The sequence below is a fragment of the Hyperolius riggenbachi genome, chromosome 5 (genome assembly GCF_040937935.1).
Source record: "Hyperolius riggenbachi isolate aHypRig1 chromosome 5, aHypRig1.pri, whole genome shotgun sequence".
Lineage (NCBI taxonomy): Eukaryota > Metazoa > Chordata > Amphibia > Anura > Hyperoliidae > Hyperolius > Hyperolius riggenbachi.
In genome coordinates, this window is record NC_090650.1 from 389,788,971 (window position 1) to 389,809,549 (window position 20,579).

Consider the following 20,579-nt stretch of genomic DNA (forward strand, 5'->3'; position numbering starts at 1 on the left):
AGCAGCGGGGGAGCGCTTCCTGGTTGGGGCAGGGCTAACCGCCGCAGCCCTGCCCCATGCGCGTCTGTCAGACGCGTACCTCCGCCTCTCCCCCGCCCCTCTCAGTCTTCCTTCACTGAGAGGGGCGGGGGAGAGGCGGCGATGCGCGTCTGATAGACGCGACTGGAGGCAGGGCTGCAGCCGTTAGCCCTGCCTCCAGGAAGATCAGCTCCAGCGACCTTTTTCCGACCCAGGTTTGCGGGGGGTGGGTTGGGGGTGAAGGGACCCCCGTTAAGCCGCGGGATAGCGGCGTTTTAGCAGGGGCACACGTGCCCCTGCTATATATAAGACCTGAAGCGAGATTTAGTCTCGCTTCAGTGTCTCTTTAAAGAGAATCTGTATTGTTAAAATCACCCAAAAGTAAACATACCAGTGCGTTAGGGGACATCTCCTATTCCCCTCTATCACAATTTTGCCGCTCCCCGCCGCATTAAAAGTGGTTAAAACAGTTTTTTAAAAAGTTTGTTTATAAACAAACAAAATGGCCATCAAAACAGGAAGTAGGTTGATGTACAGTATGTCCACACATAGAAAATACATCAATACACAAGCAGGCTGTATACAGCCTTCCTTTTGAATCTCAAGAGATCATTTGTGTGTTTCTTTCCCCCTGCATCTCTCATGCACTGAAGTTTCAGGCTGCTCTTTTCTTCCTGCAAACAGCTTTGCCCTTGTCTGTAATTCCTCACTATGTGAAAGCCCAGCCAGCTCAGAGGACGATTTATCCAGCTTGTAAAAGATAAGAGAGAAGAGAGAAGCTGCTCTAATCCTAAATAACACACAGGCAGTGCGCATAGAGGGGCCTGGAAGGGGGTGTTCATAGCAGAACCACAACACTGAAGAACTTGGCAGCCTTCCAGACACAGGCTGACAAGTCTGACAAGAGAGAGATAAGTTGATTTATTACAGAGATGGTGATAGTAGAACGGGCTGCAGTAAGCCAGAACACATTAGAATAGCTTTTGGAACTTGTAGGATGATAAAAAACAGGATGCAATTTTTGTTACGGAGTCTCTTTAACACCTACCTCCCCTCTCCTCTGCCAAACACTAACCTCCCCTCTCCTCTGCCAAACACTAACCTCCCCTCTCTCTAACATTAACCTCTCCTCTGCCCAACATTAACCTCCCTCTCCCTAACCTTTACCCCGCCCCCTTTCCCTAACACTAACCTCTCCTTTCCCTGACACTAACCTCCCCTCCCCTTAACACTTACCTCCCCTGTCCTCCCCCTAACACCATTTCTAACCTCTCCAATCCATAACACTAACATCCCCTCCCTCTCCTGTCACTAACTTCTCTTTCTGTGTTGCATACTCAGATGGGTCTAATGAAGTGTGTGGGTATAGAGAGGGGGGGAGGGGGTACACACCCAATTGATGCTCTGATTGGTAATTGTGGGAATCATAGTGCGCATGCATAGCAGCCCTGGGTTCTCTTGTGTATGTGAACACTGAATATGTAAATTGCATTTTATTGTCATGAACGGCTGTCTGTGGTAAAGCTGCTGCCTTTGATGTAAGGTTTGAGTGTATGACAAGGGTGCAAATCCTGGCTCAAACAGTGGGTAAAACCATAAGGAGTCTTTGGGCAAGAATCTCTAATGCTCCTAGTTGCCCGTAGATCGCCCCCTAAGTGGCTGCAGCTCTAAAGCGCTTTGAGTCCGCCAGGAGAAAATCGCTATCTAAATATTATGTGTCTTGTCTTCATCTTCCAAACTGAACCAGTTCTAGCTTAATCGTCAGTTAAGCAGAAAGTTGGGAATTGAAATGCAATTTATTTGCTAACTTCTAAAAGATTTAAAGAACACCTGAGGTGAAAATAAACAAATGTAATAAACAATTGTATCTACAGTGGTTTGCAAAAGTGTTCGGCCCCCTTGAAGTTTTACACATTTTGTCATATTACTGCCACAAACCTGAATCAATTTTATTGGCATTCCACGTGAAAGACCAACACAAAGTGGTGTACACATGAGAAGTGAAAGGAAAATCATATATGATTCCAAACATTAAAAAAAACAAAAAAAAACAAACCACAAAGTGGGGTGTGCGTAATTATTCAGCCCCCTGAGTCAATACTTTGTAGAACCACCTTTTTTGCTGCAATTACAGCTGCCAGTCTTTTAGGGTATGTCTCTACCAGCTTTGCACATCTAGAGACTGAAATCCTTGCCCATTCTTCTTTGCAAAACAGCTCCAGGTCAGTCAGATTAGATGGACAGCGTTTGTGAACAGCAGTTTTCAGATATTTCCACAGATTCTCGATTGGATTTAGATCTGGAGTTTGACTGGGCCATTCTAACACATGGATATGTTTTGTTTTAAACCATTCCATTGTTGCCCTGGCTTTACGTTTAGGGTCATTGTCCTGCTGGAAGGTGAACCTCCGCCCCAGTCTCAAGTCTTTTGCAGACTCCAAGAGGTTTTCTTCCAAGATTGCCCTGTATTTGGCTCCATCCATCTTCCCTTCAATTCTGACCAGCTTCCCTGTCCCTGCTGAAGAGATGCACCCCCCGAGCATGATGCTGCCGCCACCATATTTGAAAGTGGGGATGGTGTGTTCAGAGTGATGTGCAGTGTTAGTTTTCCACCACACAGTGTTTTGCATTTTGGCCAAAAAGTTCAATTTTGGTCTCATCTGACCAGAGCACCTTCTTCCACATGGTTGCTGTGTCCCCCACATGGCTTGTGGCAAACTGCAAACGGGACTTCTTATGCTTTCTGTTAACAATGGCTTTCTTCTTGCCACTCTTCCATAAAGGCCAACTTTGTGCAGTGCACGACTAATAGTTGTCCGAAGGACAGATTCCCCCACCTGAGCTGTAGACCTCTGCAGCTCGTCCAGAGTCACCATGGGCCTCTTGACTGCATTTCTGATCAGCCCTTTCCTTGTTCGGCCTGTGAGTTTAAGTGGACGGCCTTGTCTTGGTAGGTTTACAGTTGTGCCATACATAACATTGCCAGTGAATTACTCACATACCTTGTGAAGACTGACCTGTACCGAAAGGATCGTAAAACCCAGGATGTACCATAAACCTACAGACTGACCCACATATTTCAGGAATGACATCCAATCCCAAACACGTAAAGACTTCTGTAACCCTCAGCCAAGCTATAAAGGTGCCCATACATCAGACAATGTATGGGCCGATCAACCAAAAGACCGATCTCTCTCTGATCGAATCTGAACAAAGAGAGATCTGTTGCCTGTTCATATGCCGGAGGCCGATTCATGATTGATTTCAGTTTGAAATCTCTCGGTAATCGGCCTTGTGACGACCCATCCGCCACCCTCCCCCAATGTAACATGTCACACGCTCCCACATAATATGCCGTCAACCACGTGGGACGCGTGTATGTGGACGGAGCCTGGAGCCAGCAGTGGACACCGACAGGTAAAGTATACTTACACTTTACTCTGGGTGGACAGCACTGATGGTTCCGTTGCACTCGTCGCTCGTCCCAATATCGCATGTCCTGATCCGATCAGGTGTGTTGGCCCTACATCTTGCAGCATGTCTGATCAATGCATGTGACCAATTTCAGCCCAAAATTGGTTGCATCCTCGATCAGACATACTCTTGGCAGCACCGATTTTCATCCAATCTGATTATAATAATCAAATCGGACAGTCGATCGGCCGCTAAGGTGCCTGATGTATGGCCACCTTAACTGCTTCCGGACCGAAGCAGTACGAATCTACGTCCAAACACATTGGCTCCCATTGATAGGTAGTGTCGAGAGCCAATGAATGCGGCTCCTGACCGGCTGACAGCGCTCTGCCATCATAGAGACTGCAGAAAGAGGAGCCTGCAGTGATGGGACAGCATCGAGAGCAGTGGGTATGTGTGGCGATTTGTCAGGAGGCGGCGTTTTACGGTACCAGCAGTCTCTGGTCAGAGAAGTGGTTAAGGTGCAGCCATAGTTGGATGTGATATACAGGAGTGGTCACCTAGAGTACTTTCAAGCTTTAAACTGCCCCACCCAAGATATCTTGTTTTAGATAACTCGGGCAGGGCTGCTTCAGCCGGCTAAACTCGGGCTGCCTCCCTCAGCACCATCCAGAGCGGTGGATGCAGCACTTCATATTTCCCCGATCCAGACGCAGGACCGGCTCTTTCCTTGTCAGATCAACTCTATCCTTCCACCCCCAGGATCGTCTCTCCTCTTCCACCACCGAGCGGCGCTATAAATATAATGCTGACATCATCCACCGAAGGAGGCTTTCAGTATTACAGTGCCGCTCAGTCACGCTGTAATGCTGACATCCTCCTTTGGGACCCAATCGCATCATATCATGTGACGGGGATCCGAAGGAGAATGTCGGCATTAAATCGCCGCTCAGTGGTGGAAGAGGAGAGATCGGCTCTTCAATGCTGACATCCTCCTTCAGGATGCAATCACGTTATATCTTGGACGGGACCCGAAGGAGGATGTCAGCATTACTGAGTCGCTCGGTGGTGGAAGAGGAGAGCTGATCCTGTGTCTGGTTCAGGTAAATATCAATCGCTCCCTGTGCCACTCTGCATTGCACTGTGGGAGACTAATAAAAGTGGCGCCACATTGCACATTAATGAAGTTCCCAAAGCTCTTAACTGCCCCTTTTTGTAATTATTAACCCTCTGGGCGATACAATTATATCGCCCAGGAGGTGGCGCAGCACTATTTTTTTAAATTTTTTATTCTTTAAATCATGTAGCGAGCCCAGGGCTCTCTACATGATAGCCGCAGCGACATCCTCCCATCCACTCCGATCGCCTTCGGCGATCAGAGTAAGCAGGAAATCCCGTTCAGAACGGGATTTCCTTCTGGGCTTCCCCGGTCGCCATGGCGACGGGGCGGGATGATGTCACCGACGTCATGGACGTCGTGACGTCAGAGGGAGTTCCGATCCACCCCTCAGCGCTGCCTGGCACTGATTGGCCAGGCTGCGCAAGGGGTCGGGAGGGGGGGGGGCTGCGCGGCGGATCGGCGGCGATTGGAAGTTACACGCAGCTAGCAAAGTGCTAGCTGCGTGGAACAAAAAAAAAATTATGCAAATCGGCCCACCAGGACCTGAGAAATCCTCCTGAGCGATATACCCCGAGCTCAGCTCGGGATTATCGCTCAGGAGGTTAAACAAGGATACAGCCTTCTAATACTCAAATCAGGAAAGCAAACCGCATCTCCAGAACCATGAGAAGGCCTGGGTACCACTGGTTGTCACTTACAGCCCATGTCTGGAGGTTTGCAAGCACACTGAGGTCATGGGTGCTGCTAACTTCAGAAAACGAATCCCCCTAAAGGAGGTTTGTAAACTGTGTTGGCTTTTGGGGGTGCAGCAGGCATTTACGTAGCAATGATGGCTGCTCCATATCCCCCCTTATCTATATGGATGCATCCATTTTCTGTCTCTATGCTGCATGATAAAATGCCTGCAGTAATATCCTGGCTACTGCGATTCATGCCGGGGACGTGTGAGGCATGCCGGGAGATGTAATCACATTAATGGAAACTACGCCCCTCCCAACATACATTGGGAGTCCCCAGCATGCATGATGGCAGCCAGGGACATTGGAGAAAACTGCGGAAACATGCAGCATGGGGACATAGAAAATGGAGGCCTCCATATAGGCCGGGGGCTATGGTGCAGCCCACCGTAGGTACGGTAAGTAAATGCCTGCTGCTCCACCAAAAAGCCTGCACAGTTTACAAGTTTTGTAATAAAAAAAAGAAAATCTCAATTTGCTTGAAGAAAGGTGGCCAAAGAACTTTTACACATCTTATATAAGAATCACAGATTAGGAGCCATCTGCTGTGAACCTCTTCTCTTGGAATATTGACTGCCACCCAGGGTAAGGGGGTGTACACACATCCAGTTTGGGTTGGCCAAGTTTATGACTTCCATGTACTATAAGATCTTATCTGCACAATCTTCTCACAGTATTTCTGTTGACCCTTATAGTACATGGAAGTGGTAAAACTGGCGAATCATTGTTCAATTAAAATTGGATGTGTGTACTGCACCCTACAACAGCTGGTTGTTAGATGCTCCCTGAAGTGGCCAGCACACAGCGGGACATCTCCCTGCCTGCGGAGAAGGTGCAAGACCTGCATACACCTTTATTTCACCAACAGGGTATCAAAACCAAGCTCTCTGCAGGAGTCCAAAATATGAGGAACCGTTTCTTGTGGATCAACCAACCAAACATAATCCTGATATAATCATATAAATGCCCAATAGGAGTTTATATAGGAAAAACAAGTCAGTCTGTCAGTAAATAGACATGCTTAGCTTGAGTTTAACGTTACTGTACTTGTGAGCGGCATAGAGTGATGTGGGAAACAAAATTTACACAAAGGTTCTGGACAGTTTCACATCTAATTTTTGCATTGCAGTGGGGATGGGATGCCCCTGCCACACCCCACCGTAACACAAAGACACACAAATCACGTGACAGGCAGCCTATTGGGCCAAACAAAGTGCAGGGATCACGTCCTATAAAGACACTGGACCCAACGGGGATGAGGGTGGGATTAAAGGAGCAGCTGGTACTTAGAAATGAGCGGGCGTAAGTTAGCAGCGCACAGTACGCAGCACTACAGCGCTCAATTTGCTGCGTTGGTTTAGCAGTGCAGCTTAATGAATAGAGGACACTGGCCAATCACAAATAAGAAATCAGGAGTTTGTAACACCATGGCCTCGATTCACTAAGCTTTATCAAACACTTTATCGGACGTTTGATAATTTACCTCATGGGTAAAATCTAATTTTGAATTCACTAAAGTGTTATAGATTTATTGAACATTTTATCGATAAAACACTTGATAAATATATAACACCTTAGTGAATTCAAAATTAGATTTTACCCATGAGGTAAATTATCAAACGTTTGATAACGTTTAGTGAATTGAGGCCAATGTGGGTAAGGCTCTTTTCCACACTTGCTACAATGCATTTATTCTACAGTCGTACTAGTCCTGAAAAGTCGCACCGTATGTTTCCACTGCACGGTTCAGCCTACACAACAATGAAAATAGGCCTCACTGACAATGCTTGTGGTACTGTTAACGCACTTCTATGTTAGGACCATTGCTTCTGTGGCGGGATGCGGTGATATTGTGTGACTTGACTTGCTTGAAAGGAGCCACAAACTACACCAGTTTGAACCGTTAAAGTTTAGAAAATGTGGTGTAAAGGGTATGAGGAAATAGGGCAGCCCATTTCATTTCTCAACACCACTTTGCAAAACACACAAAGTACTTCCTATTGTTACATTGATGACATTTTTTTATATTGATAGCTTAATACAAAGAACTAAAAAAAAAGTGCAACTCTTAGCACTTTTCATTTATCCATCAGATTAAAAATTGACTACTCTACACAATTCTAATACTGGGAATACACCATGAGATTTTCTAGCAGATAGATGGTTCGATAATTTCCGACCGGTCCGATCTGATTTCTGATTGTTCTTCTGATCGATTTATCATAGAAGTGAATGGAAATCGATCAGAAAATCGATCGGACAGTAAATCAGCTGAAAAATCTCATTGTATATTTCCAGCATTAGACATCGGGGCATTTGTTGAGGATGGCAAATTAAACTCATCAGATACAGCTACCTCCACAATACTAGCTTTCATCCCCAGCACACCAGGTGAGCAGTCAGGCCACCAGATATGTTCTGATCCAGAAGACAGAAATAAACACCTCTGAGTCCTGGCAGAACATTTCTAGCAAAAAGCTGCAGGACAACAAACTTGAACATCAGCTCAAATGTAGCATTAAGACCCCAGCAGGAAAACTTTTGCAATACAAGGGGGTGATACAGGGCTGTGGAGTCGGTACAAAAACCATCCGACTGACTCTTCAGCTTATGAAACCACCGACTCAGACTCCAGGTACCCAAAATTGCTTTGACTCCACAGCCCTTGCAATGCTATGGAGTGGATCCCAAAATCATTGGATTACTCGATGTATGAAACCTTCTACTCCGACTCCAAGTACCCAAAATTACTGTGACTCCACAGCCCAGGACAGATACACACATATCACAAACTGTAACGTACATTCTGTTAATAGCAGGCGCGTAGCAATAGGGGGTGCAGAGGTAGCGACCGCATCGGGGCCCTTGAGCCAGAGGGGCCCTCCCTCAATTTCAGTATAAGCTCTCGATTGGTCCTGTGTTCAAAATAATAACTTTTTTAGATACTTTGAATAGTAGTGATCAATAACAGTGTTCCCCATCCCCTTCTTGCACCTCTGGTACTGTAGTTGCCATTGGCAGGTTTTGGTGCACTGTATCAATTGTTATGTCTAGAGTGCTTAGGGGCCCAATTGTAAAACTTGCATCGGGGCCCACAGCTCCTAAGCTACGCCACTGGGTAATAGAAGATATACATCAAAGTAAAAGATTTACAGTATATTCTAAATGGATGACTAAAATAAATATTTTCAAAGCCACCAATTTTGGCTTTCAGATAACCTTATGCTGCGCACACACTGTTAGATCCGGTGGCTCGATTAGCCGCCGGATCGACTCCCGCCGCGTCCCCGCATCGATTCCTGCTCGTCCCCGCGGGCGCTTCCTTATCTTCCGCTCGATTTAAGCTATTGTCCGCCCGCGGTTATCGAGCGGGGAATCGATCCACACGGTGATCGGACCTGTCGGAAATTATCAATCGAGCCATCAGTGGCTCGATTGATAACAAAATATCTACAGTGCATGCCCAGCATTAGACCTCTGGCCTTATGCTGGGAATACACCATAAGTTTTTTTTCAGCAGATAGATGGTTTGATAGATAATTTTCGACATGTCCGATCTTATTTTCAATCGTTTTTCTGGTCGATTTCTCCAGGGCTGTGGAGTTGGAGTCGGGGCAATTTTGGGCACCCGGAGTCAGAGTTGGAGTCGTGGTTTCAGAAACTGAGGAGTCGGGGTCGCATGATTTTTGTACAACATCCACAGCCCTGTTAAGTATTAGACTAAGGAGTCGGAGTCGAGGAGTCGGTGTCTGAGCAATTTTGGGTACCCGGAGTCGGAGTCGTGGTCTCAGAAACTGAGGAGGCGGAGTCGGAAGATTTTTGTACCGACTCCACAGCCCTGGATTTCTCATAGAAGTGAATGGATATTGATAAGAAAATCGATCAGAGAAACGATCGAAAATAAGATCGGACAGTAAATGAACTGAAAAATCTCATTGTGTATTCCCAGCATTAGACACAACCTAACTAGCAAGAAACCACTCCAATTATACCAACATTACCATTGGAACCAAACCATTCAAAAGCAGACTTTGCAAACTATTCGGTCACATTGGCCAACAATCTAGCGAGATGCATTCAGAAAGCACCTCAAATGTCTGGGTGGCAAGATGGCAGCGTGGTAGCTGGAACACCTTGTATTCCCTTGTTCAAATCTGCATGGGGGTTGTATGTTCTCCCTGTGCGTGGATTTCTTCTGGGCACACCGGTTTCTTCACGCATCCCAAAAACACACAAGTGGGTTGACTCCCCAAAAGTAGACATAGGCTGCGATGAACATAGGACTAATTACAGGAATATACAAATATAATAGAGATTAAATCATGAGGCACTCTAAGGGGCAGCACTTTTTAAATATATAATAAATAAAACGTCATCAAGGATCAGTAATGTGGTGTATCATAAAACTGAATAGGGGAGATACATAGGGAAAAGCTCAAGAATTATTTCAAAAGTGTGACCCTACACGGAGTGCATTATTATAGAATGAGACTCCCTTTAAAGGGACCTCCGCTCAAACTCACAGAAAGCAGGCAAATAAACACAACACCTCGATATGTGAGATTTGTTAGTTACGCATATTCACAGGGATGTGGGTCAAATTTCTCTCGTACATAAGTATTTGTCCAGCCTCCCAGCTCCATAGCCTGCATTGAGTAACTACTACTTCTGTACTGTGCATTATTATAGGACACTGAGAAGAACATTGTCTCAGTGCCAGCCCTCTTTTTAAAAAATACAAACAAAAAAACCTGACACTAAAGGTTGGTACACACGTCAGATAAAAGTCTTTGGAAAATGAAAGATCACAGACCAATTTTATCCCCTTCCATGTAGTATGAGAGCCATACCTTCACAGTCTATTCTATGGAGCTGAGCTCCCCATCAGATAAAAATCATTGCAAGATGCTGCACACAAAGACCGCTGTACACATGCAACAGATCAGTATCTGCAAAAGATCTGTTCCTGCAAAAGATCCATTCCTGCAAAACGCATTCATAGTCTATATCTGCAGATCTCATACACACCTTGTTTAACAGACAATTATCTGTAAATCAGATCCAGCAGGTTGGATCTTCAGATCGGCAGATAATTGTCTGATCTGCAGATGAATGTCCATTAAACAAGGTGTGTATGGGATCTGCAGATATCATAGACTATGAACGCATTTTGCAGGAATGGATCTTTTGCAGGAACAGATCTTTTGCAGATACTGATCTGTTGCATGTGTACAGCATCTGTGTGTGCAGCATCTTGCAAAGATTTCTATCTGACGGAGAGTTCAGCTCCATAGAATAGACTGTGTAGAGTATGGCTCTCATACTACATGAAAGGGGGTAAAATTGGTCTGTGATCTTTCATTTTCCAAAGACTTTTATCTGACGTGTGTACGCACCTTTAGGCTTTGTATGCTGTCTAGATGTTTTTCAGCAGATCAGGGGCTATTTCTGCCACTAGTGTGTGTACAGTAACCACCAACCTCTTTGGTGCCTTGGCCAGTGATCAGCCTGGCGGTTGGTCGCGGCATTGTTCTCTCCTCTCACCTTGCCTGCTCCATCATGTGCCACTCTGTTGGCCCTTCTCCCTGCATAGCAACAGGACACTTCACTAGCCTTAAGGCTTGCAAGGCCTCTGTACAGCCTCTGTCCCGCAAGGTCGAGTTCCGATCCCTGCCGGACAACTGTTCTTGTATGGGTGTACCTGGCTTGGTGGTTTTGAAAGGCTATTTCAAAGAAGCAAAAGAAATAAAGACCTTTGAACTTTAAGTGAATACTCTGAGTGACACTGCGAGTAAAGGTCATGGACTTAACATTCACATGAGCTGTTTAAAGAGGAACTCCAGTGAAAATAACGTAATGAACAAAAGTGCTTAATTTTTACAATAATTATGTATAGATGATTTAGTCAGTGTTTGCCAATTGTAAAATCTTCCTGATTTACATTCTGACATTTATCACATGGTGACATTTTTACTGCTGGCATGTGATGTCAGTGGAAGGAGATGCTGCTTGCTTTCTTGGCCGTTGGAAACGGCTGTTATTTCCCACAATGCAACAAGGCTCCCACAGTGTGATGTCAGCACCATGGACCTGACATCACAGTGTGGGAGGGGTTTCAACACATTATAGGCCATACAGATCCCCCTCATGATCTGTTTGAGAAAAGTGAAAGATTTCTCATGGGAAAGGGGGTATCGGCTACTGATTGGGATGAAGTGAGAAGAAAGAATACCATTTATTAAGTCACACAAAAATAAAGGTATACATTAGATGTATGGACAAATCGACCATGATACAGATAGCCCCGCCTTTCCCCATCATTATCAGCATACTGGAAGCTGCTGCTGGCGGATCAGTCAAAAACCGTCTTATCAGTCTGCGACAGCTTGTACTCACATGCAACTGTCGTCAGAACGACCACCCAGATCTGACGGACCCGTAGTTTGAAAAAGTACAGCGTGCGTATGTACGTGCCTTTAGGAATATACGCTGCATAGAGGCTCCTCAGAGTTCATATGTGTCCAAACTCCAGCCCCATAACATGCATAGTGCAAGTATTCAGTGCATCAACCTATTTAAAGACTAAGAGCACATATCCTGCTATCCTTTCTCGAGACAGATAGTTTATCAAACGAATCCCTCAAGGGAGCTAACTAAATACATCCATGTGCACCATACACACACCACCATAAGCTGTGTGTGTGCTGACAATGGTTACAGACGCAGAAATAAGGGAGTGCACTGCATTAAAGAGAGTGAAGCGAGAATAAATCTCGCTTCAGACCTCATAGATAGCAGGGGCATGTGTGCCCCTGCTAAAACGCCGCTATCCCGCGGCTTAACGGGAGTCCCTGATCCCCCCAAATCCCCTCCGTACAGCCGGGGAGTGCTTCCGCATTGGGGCAGGGCTAACCGCCGCAGACCTGCCTCCCGCGCGTCTATCAGACGCGTACCTCCGCCTCTCCCCCGCCCCTCTCAGTCTTCCTTCACTGAGAGGGGCGGGGGAGAGGCGGCGATGCGCGTCTGATAGACGCGCTGAGAGGCATGCTGTAGCCGTTAGCCCTGCCTCCAGGAAGAGCAAAATTTACGACCAAGTTGGTCGTTGATTTTGCAGGGGGGGGGGGGGGGGTTGGGGGTGAAGGGACCCCCGTTTAGCCGCGGGATAGCGGCGTTTTAGCAGGGGCACACATGCCCCTGCTGAATATAAGCTCTGAAGCGAGATTTATTCTCGCTTCAGAGTCTCTTTAAACCCTGGCCAAAAGGATAAGTTACAAGAAAAGAAATAACAGAATCCAGACTCTTAACCTCAAGTTAGAATATTTAAATAAGTTATTAGGGAGGTGCCGAAGGGGGTGTGATCAACAAACAGCAAAATCAGTTAACCCTTTCCATCTTCACATGCAAATGCTTTCATGCAAATCAAACATCCAGGAACCACTGCTATCCCTACAGCTAAGTTAAAAGCTGGAGTCTTCATTACATAAGAATACATTTTCTTGTGACTTAAAGGAGAACTGTAGTGAGAGGGATATGGAGGCTGCCATATTTATTTCCTTTTAAGCAATACCAGTTGCCTGGCAGCCCTGATGGTCTATTTGCCTAAAGAAGTGTCTGAATCACACCAGAAACCAGCATGCAGCTAATCTTGTCATATCTGTCTAAATTTGTCAGAAACACCTGATCTGCTGCATGCTTGTTCAGGGCCTATGGCTGAAAGTATTAGAGGCAGAGGATTAGCTGAATAGCCAGGCAACTGGTATTGCTTAAAAGGAAATAAATATGGCAGCCTCCATATACCTCTCACTACAGTTCTCCTTTAATGTAGAGGCCAAATTCTAGAGGCCTCTAGTGGTCACGTAAGGTATGTGCCACAGTGCCTCCATTGTTTGTCACACATGTACCTCGGGATTCCGCAGTGAAGAAAGTGTCCTTGTTTTTTGTTTTTTTTGCGTTTTGGGTGCTTTAAAGGATTTATAGACGAGATAAAAACAGATAAGGACAGTTAATTCATAAAAATATACCAGATAAGGAAAGGTAATTCATGAGATAATAGAGATAAGGAGAGATCATTCATGAGATAAGACGAATTATGAGAGAGAATTCCTGCAACAGATAAGAAGAGATGCTGGTAATTCATGATTACATTTGTGAATCAATCCAATAATTCTTATATACAGCTTTTCAGCCTTCCCCCATTGCCTCTAGTATACAGTACACCCCTTATCACCATATACTATAGCTTTGTACACAGTCCCCGATGCCGGTCAATCCTACACTCTCCTGCATAGCAACAGAATACATCACTAGCCTACAGGCTAGGGACACGTCTGTTTAGCCTTGGCCCTGCAATGTCGTTTAAGGGATCGGATCCGGTTCTACGCCAGACAACATGCCTCATTTGTATGTACGAGGCTTATAGGGTCGACTGTATCTTGGTTTTGCTATATTTGATGTCTGCTCCATTCATGTTTACTTAGTACACAAAATAGGTAAGAGCTCACTTCCAAGCAGCATTTGCCTCTTAAAGAGACACTGAAGCGAAAAAAAATATGATATCATGATTTGTATGTGTAGTACAGCTAAGAAATAAAACATTGGGAGCAGAGACATAAGTCTAATATGGTTTCCAGTACAGGAAGAGTTAAGAAACTCTAGTTGTTATCTATGCAAAACAAGCCATTCAGCTCCACTTTCAAAGTGGCAGAGAGCTCTGTTATCTGTAGTTTTATATCTCAGCTGTCAGGCTTTTTTCTTCTGCAGAGAACAGTTCAGAACAGTTCAAAAGTTCTCAGTCTGCTCTGTAAAAATTATTTGGAATGTTGAGTAGTGGGGAAACTGCATATTAGAGAATTATGCAATGTTATAAAAAACACTATATAACTGAAAATAAAAATATGAGGATATTTTCTTTGCTTCTAATGTTTTAGTAATTATCCGTACTACACAACCAATTCATTGTATCATACATTTTTTTTCGCTTCAGTGTCTCTGTAAATAGTCTGCAGAAGCCGGGCAGCAAATTAACCTGCTGGGCGGTCTGGACAAGCTCAGCTCGTCCAGTACCGCCGGAGCCTGCCGCTCAGGCCCTGCTGGGCCGATTTGGCTCAAATAAAAAGCAGCACACGCAGCCGGCACTTTGCCAGCCGCGTGTGCTGCCTGATCGCCGCCGCTCTGCGGCGATCCACCACGAGCAGCGGCGAAAGAGGGTCCCCCCAGCCGCCTGAGCCCAGCGTAGCCGGAACAAAAAGTTCCGCCCAGCGCTAAGGGCTGGATTGGAGGCGGCTGACGTCAGGACGTCGGCTGACGTCCATGACGTCACTCCGCTCGTCGCCATGGCGACGATGTAAGCAAAACAAGGAAGGCTGCTCATTGCGGCCTTCCTTGTTTATTCTGGGCGCCGGAGGCGATCGGAAGAACGCCTCCGGAGCGCCCTCTAGTGGGCTTTCATGCAGCCAACTTTCAGTTGGCTGCATGAAATAGTTTTTTTTTTATTAAAAAAAAACCCTCCCGCAGCCTGCCTGGCGATCTTAATAGAACGCCAGGCAGGTTAAAGGCACAGTATGGGCATTCAAACTGCAGTACCAAATTATGTATGGACTGAACTGACCACACTATCTCCTCTAAACTAGAGGGGGACCCTTAACTTCATTTAATACGTGGATTTCTAGTACTGATAAAAACAACTTGCATGAAAATTTCATTCAGTTGCACTATTTTGCATAAAAATTGCATTCTGTTGCACTGATGGAGGATTTTTGCTTCCCAAATGATTTGCATGCAAAGGCATTCCATACTAAACTCTTTCACCATGGTGAGGTACCTCCTCTACTTAGTACAAATTTGCTCTGTTGCTATGCTTTTATCCAGATTGCTCCGTTGTTGAATATTTTTGTACAGCACCTTGTGAGATATAATCAGGAATAATTCTAACTCTTCTCTTCTGATTAAAACCAGTTTTTGTTGTGGATTTTCTGACAATATGACGTTTTCAGAGCAAACCCTTTAGATCCTTTGGATTGTAAGCTCACAAGGGCAGGGCTCTCTCACCCTTTTGTGCCCTGGAATTTGTTATACATTTATTCATCCCCCCCCCCCCCCCCCGCACGTGCCTGCAGAGAAGGATATGGATTTTTCCTTTTAAAATAATACCAGTTGCCTGACTCTCCTGCTGATCCTGTGTCTATAATACTTTTAGCCACAGCCCCTCAACAAGCATGCAGATCAGGTGCTCTGACTGAAGTCAGACTAGATTAGCTGCATGCTTGTTTCAGGCGTGTGATTCAGCCACTACTGCAACCAAAGAGATCAGCAGGACTGCCAGGCAACTGGTATTGTTTAAATGCTCGTAAACACATCAGATTTTTCTAAACGACTGGTCGTTTGGACGTTTCAGCTGAACGACCAACCCTACACACACCTGATGTGACGTCCAAACGAACGGACATTCAAATGTCCAAACAACCGGTCGTTTGTAAAAATCCGACGTGGGTATGAAAGGAAACATCCATACCCCTCTTTTAAGGTTCCCTTTAACCCCCTTGACGTTATGGTTATTTCGGGATTTTAGGGTCTAAAAGCGGTGCAAATTTTTTGCATGCTTTTAGATCCTAAAACCTGGAAAAAAGCTTGCTGCCACAGCAGCCCAGAACTCATTCACCTCCCTGGGATCCAGCGCTGCTGTTTTCACTCCGTCATTCGGGTGGCGCTGTAACCCTATAGTGAGATTGCCGGCTATCGTCATGACGACAGACGGCGATCTCACTAAGGGGAAGCAGAGCCTCAGAGGAGAGGAAGATGAATGGCAGCTGAAGTCGGGATCTCTTGGGAGGTGAGTTAAAAACGCCTGCTGCGCGCTATACTCTGCATAGACCTCACGGTGGCTACCACAAGTTCAGCTCGGGATTACCGCTCCTGGCATGTTTTTTCCACCCCGAGTTGAACTCATGATTACCGCTATGGAGGTTAATGCATACTTCAGCTGCCATCTTGATGTGACGTGATCCTTTGGACATGACGTCTTAGCGCCAGGGCTTTTGGGCGCAGGATGAGCCGAGTGACCGCTCACCCTGCTGCCACAAAAATTCGGGGGGGGGGGGAAATACTGTTCCCCCCTCTGAACCATGGCAACTCAGAGGAATACTTAATTTCGGGGTCCGGCAATCGCATTACTGCTATAGCCGCGCCAAGCCTTAGCAGGCGCAGAAAGCCCTGCTTTGATCTTGATGGCTGGATAGTGGGATTTTAAAAATGTGTTTATATTTCAGCCTGAAGAATATCTTTAAACATTTATTACTTCTGTGACTCTGCTATATGTACTTGCATTATTGTTTATTTGAATATAGTTCTGCTTTAACCTGTGCAAGGTAACATGAGAAGGTTACATGAGATAATATGGTTTGTGTTTCCAGGTAAATCCACTGAAGAGACATTCCTGTCTTTGAAAAAGGAAGGAAATGATTATGTGAAGAAAAGTCAATATAAAGAGGCCGTGAGGAAATACACAGAGTGCTTACAGATAGATCCAGAGGAATGTACCATATATACCAACAGGTAAGACTCATATCCACAGGAATGTACCATATACACTAATAGATAAAGGCACATGATCCATAGGGCTATACCATTTATACCAGCAGGTAAGGCACAGTCGTAAATACCAGCAGGTGAAACACCCTAGGAATGTAGCATATGTGTCAATGGGTGAGGCATGCTTACCGACAGGTATAGGCCACATACACCATTGCGTGAGGTACTGTTCCTGAGGAATGTACCTTATACACCAATAGGTGAGATAAGAGGAATATGCCATATACAATAGTCGCAGCAAACTGTGCTACATACACAGACTGTTGATGAAATTAAAAGTTTCAGTTTGAAAGGTAACGCCTATAGCTACACCAATCAACATGATAGCTGTGAGAATTTGCCATGTTCACTTTTGAGTTTAGTTGAGTTGAAGTAATCCTCTGTATTGAGGAACTATAATATTTCATATTGCAATGCACACTTTGGAGCTGTTATTCGGCATATGTTATCAGCATGAAGTCAGGTGACTGGCAAGAGCAGCTAATAAGTCCTTCATGACTAACCTAAATACTTGATTAAATCTCATGAAAGTTTGTCAACAAATATTAATGTCCGAAGCGAATGTACAAGGTGTGGCAGCATAAGGTGTGCTTTCATAGCTCCCAGGCAAGATTTCAATCCTTCTGTGTTCAGTGATATTTTGGGTGGTTGACTTGCTCCACCTAACTTGGCTGCAAGGCAGGGTGGAGCCTGGGGCACAATATGTCAGACTCAGCCATTTAGATCAGAACCCACAACCTCCATGAGAGTAGCATGGATTTTGGCATTCACAATGCTTTTAGCATTCATATACAGGGAGCACAAAATGGGCATTAGGGTTGTATTCTAGGAGCCTGTGTGCAATTCACATTTCACCCAGTTTAACACCACAGTATGTCAGCTGAAAACAAAGTGATATTTTATACCTATGCTCCACATGTATATATTTGACAGTACCTGCACCCCACCACCTTAAAGGAATACTGTAGGGGTGTCGGGGGAAAATGAGTTGAAGTTACCCGGGGCTTCTAATGGTCCCCCACAGACATCTTGTGCCCACGCAGCCACTCACCGATGCTCTGGCCCCGCCTCCTGTTCACTTCTGGAATTTCAGACTTTAAAGTCTGAAAACCACTGTGCTTGTGTTGCCGTGTCCTCGCTTCCCCTGATGTCACCAGGAGCGCACGGCGCGAGCACAGACCATACTGGGCCTGCGCAGTACGCTCCTGGTGCCATCAGTGGGATTGAGGACACGGCAACGCAGGCGCAGTGGTTTTCAGACTTTAAAGTCTGAAATTCCAAGAGTGAACAGGAGGCGGGGCCAGAGCATTGGTGAGTGGCTGCGTGGGCACAGGATGTCTGCGGGGGACCATTAAAAGCCCCGGGTAAGTTCAACTAATTTTCCCCTGACCCCCCTACAGTATCCCTTTAAAGTGAACCCAAGGTGAGCGTTAAATGGAGGCTGCAATATTTATTTCCTTTTAAGCAATACCAGTTGCCTGGCAGTCCTGCTGATCCTCTGTCTCTAACACTTTCAGCCATAGACCCTGAACAAGCATATGCAAATCAGGTATTTGTGACAATATTGTCAGACCTGACCAGATTAGCTGCATGCTTGTTTTTGGTGTACTTCAGACACTAAATAGATCAGCAGGGTTGCCAGGCAACTGGTATTGTTTAAAGCGGAACTGTAAAGTGCTGAAAAAATAAGAGTTTCACTTACCTGGGGCTTCTGCCAGCCCCCTGCAGTCGACCTGTGCCCTCGGAGTCCTGGACCGATCCTCCGTTCCCCCGCCGCCGCTCACTTTGTTTCCGGTAAGGGAGGTCGACTTGTAAGTAGACCTCCATTGCACCTGGCCACATGTATCCTAGTACGCGTTCCTGCAGCCAGGCGTGCTCTGCGCAGGCGCAGTATGAGAAAATCTATACTGCACCTGCGCAGTACACGTCCGGCTACAGGAACGTCTCCCGAGCTGCACAAAGTGAAAGTAAGCCGTAACGTGGGATAAGAGCATCGGTGAGTGGCTGCGGGGGAACAGGTCGGCTGCAGGGGCTGGCAGAAAGCCCAGGTAAGTGAAACTCTTATTTTTTTAACTGTTTACAATTCCGCTTTAAAAGGAAACAAATATGGCAGCCTCTATATCACTCTCACCTTGGGTTCTCTTTAATATCCCTCTCACTTCAGTTAGAGAGTCTGAAGACTTTTAAAAATACTCTTTTTATTAGACATTTATCTAAAGCAGTATCAGCCTAGCTAAAACGCCGTATTCCCGTGGCAGAACGAGGTAATTAAACCCCCCAAATACCGGGGCAAAATTCCACGACTTTCCAGGTCGTGGATCTTGCTGCCCGGGGAGGCAGAGCTTAGCTCTGTAGCTCTGCCTCCAGTCGCGTCATTCTCCGCTCGGATCTCCGCCTCTCCCCGCCCCTTCTCAGTGAAAGAAGCCTGAGAGGGGCGGAGAGAGGCAGCAATCAGTGAGGATTGACGCGAGTAGAGGCAGAGCTACAGCACAAAGCTCTGCCTCTACATGGAAGCGCTCCCCGAATTTTGCTCTGGGGAATTGGGGGGTTTAATTACCTCGTTCTGCCGTGGGAATGCGTCGTTTTTGCCAGGCTGATACTGCTTTTCATAAATGTCTAATAAAAAGAGGATTTTTAAAAGGCTTCAGACTCTCTTTATGAATAAAAACAATGCATATTTTGTTTCAGACACAAAATGTTACAAGACATGTCAAGAAGATAATAGACCTGTGACCTGCTAAGGATATTTAGTGAAGCCCTGTAGATAAGACCAGCCTCATTCTGTTTTGCGTGCGTTTCGGGATTTACAAGGACGCACGGTTTGCTTGGCCAACAAATGCCCAGTTTGAGCTGAGCTTACATTTTCTATTGCAGAGCTCTGTGCTATCTGAAGCTGTGCCAGTATGAAGAGGCCAGACACGACTGTGACTGCGCCCTGCAGCGGGACCCTGCCAACATCAAGGCTTTGTACAGGAGAGCGCAGGCCTACAAAGGATTAGAGGTAAATGAAGGGATATTAACTGACAAAACATTGCTGCTGTATTCATGCTCCCCCTGGCAACTTCTGCTGTGACTGTGAAGTTGTGGTGACATCGCTGGGTGTGGCTGTGGGGGAATTCACAGTTCTGGCACACACGGTAATTCTAAGTTTATCTTCCTTAAGGGGATACTTAAGTCAAATTAAAAAAAATGAGTTTTACTCACCTGGGGCTTCCCTCAGCCCCCTGCAGCTGTCCGGTGCCCTCGCAACATCGCTTCGATCCTCCTGTCCCCGCCGGCGGCTGCTTCCGGTTTCAGCGACTGCCGCTGACAGGCTGGGAACGCGAGTGATTCTTCGCGTTCCCAGCCACACTAGCACACTCTATGCTGTTATTGCGGCCTTCTTGCAGCAATAACAGCATAGAGGGAGCTATTGTGGCTGGGACCGCGAAGAATCACTCGCGTTCCCAGCCTGTCGGCGGCTGTCGCCGAAACCGGAAGGAGCCGCCAGCGGGGACAGGAGGATCGGAGCGATGCTGCGAGGGCACTGGACAGCTGCAGGGGGCTGAGGGAAGCCACAGGTGAGTAAAACTCATTTTTTTTTATTTGACTTAAGTATCACTTTAAAGCATTTGGGAGTCCTGATGAAAAAAAAAAAAGCCAGATACTTTTCTAAGTAGAGGGAAGGCTCTGGGTCTTATGGCCCATACTCACGGGCAACAAAA

At 46.0% G+C, this 20,579-nt stretch overlaps 1 protein-coding gene across 1 annotated transcript in view; it reads left to right on the forward strand.

Moving 5' to 3' along the window:
* The window catches only part of SPAG1 (sperm associated antigen 1), a 180,594-nt gene that overhangs the window by 122,531 nt on the left and 37,484 nt on the right, over window positions 1-20,579 (forward strand). The window contains exons 15-16 of the mRNA XM_068237728.1: window positions 16,698-16,839; window positions 19,750-19,876. Coding sequence (XP_068093829.1) covers window positions 16,698-16,839; window positions 19,750-19,876 — 269 coding nt within the window. The remainder of the gene's footprint in view (window positions 1-16,697; window positions 16,840-19,749; window positions 19,877-20,579) is intronic.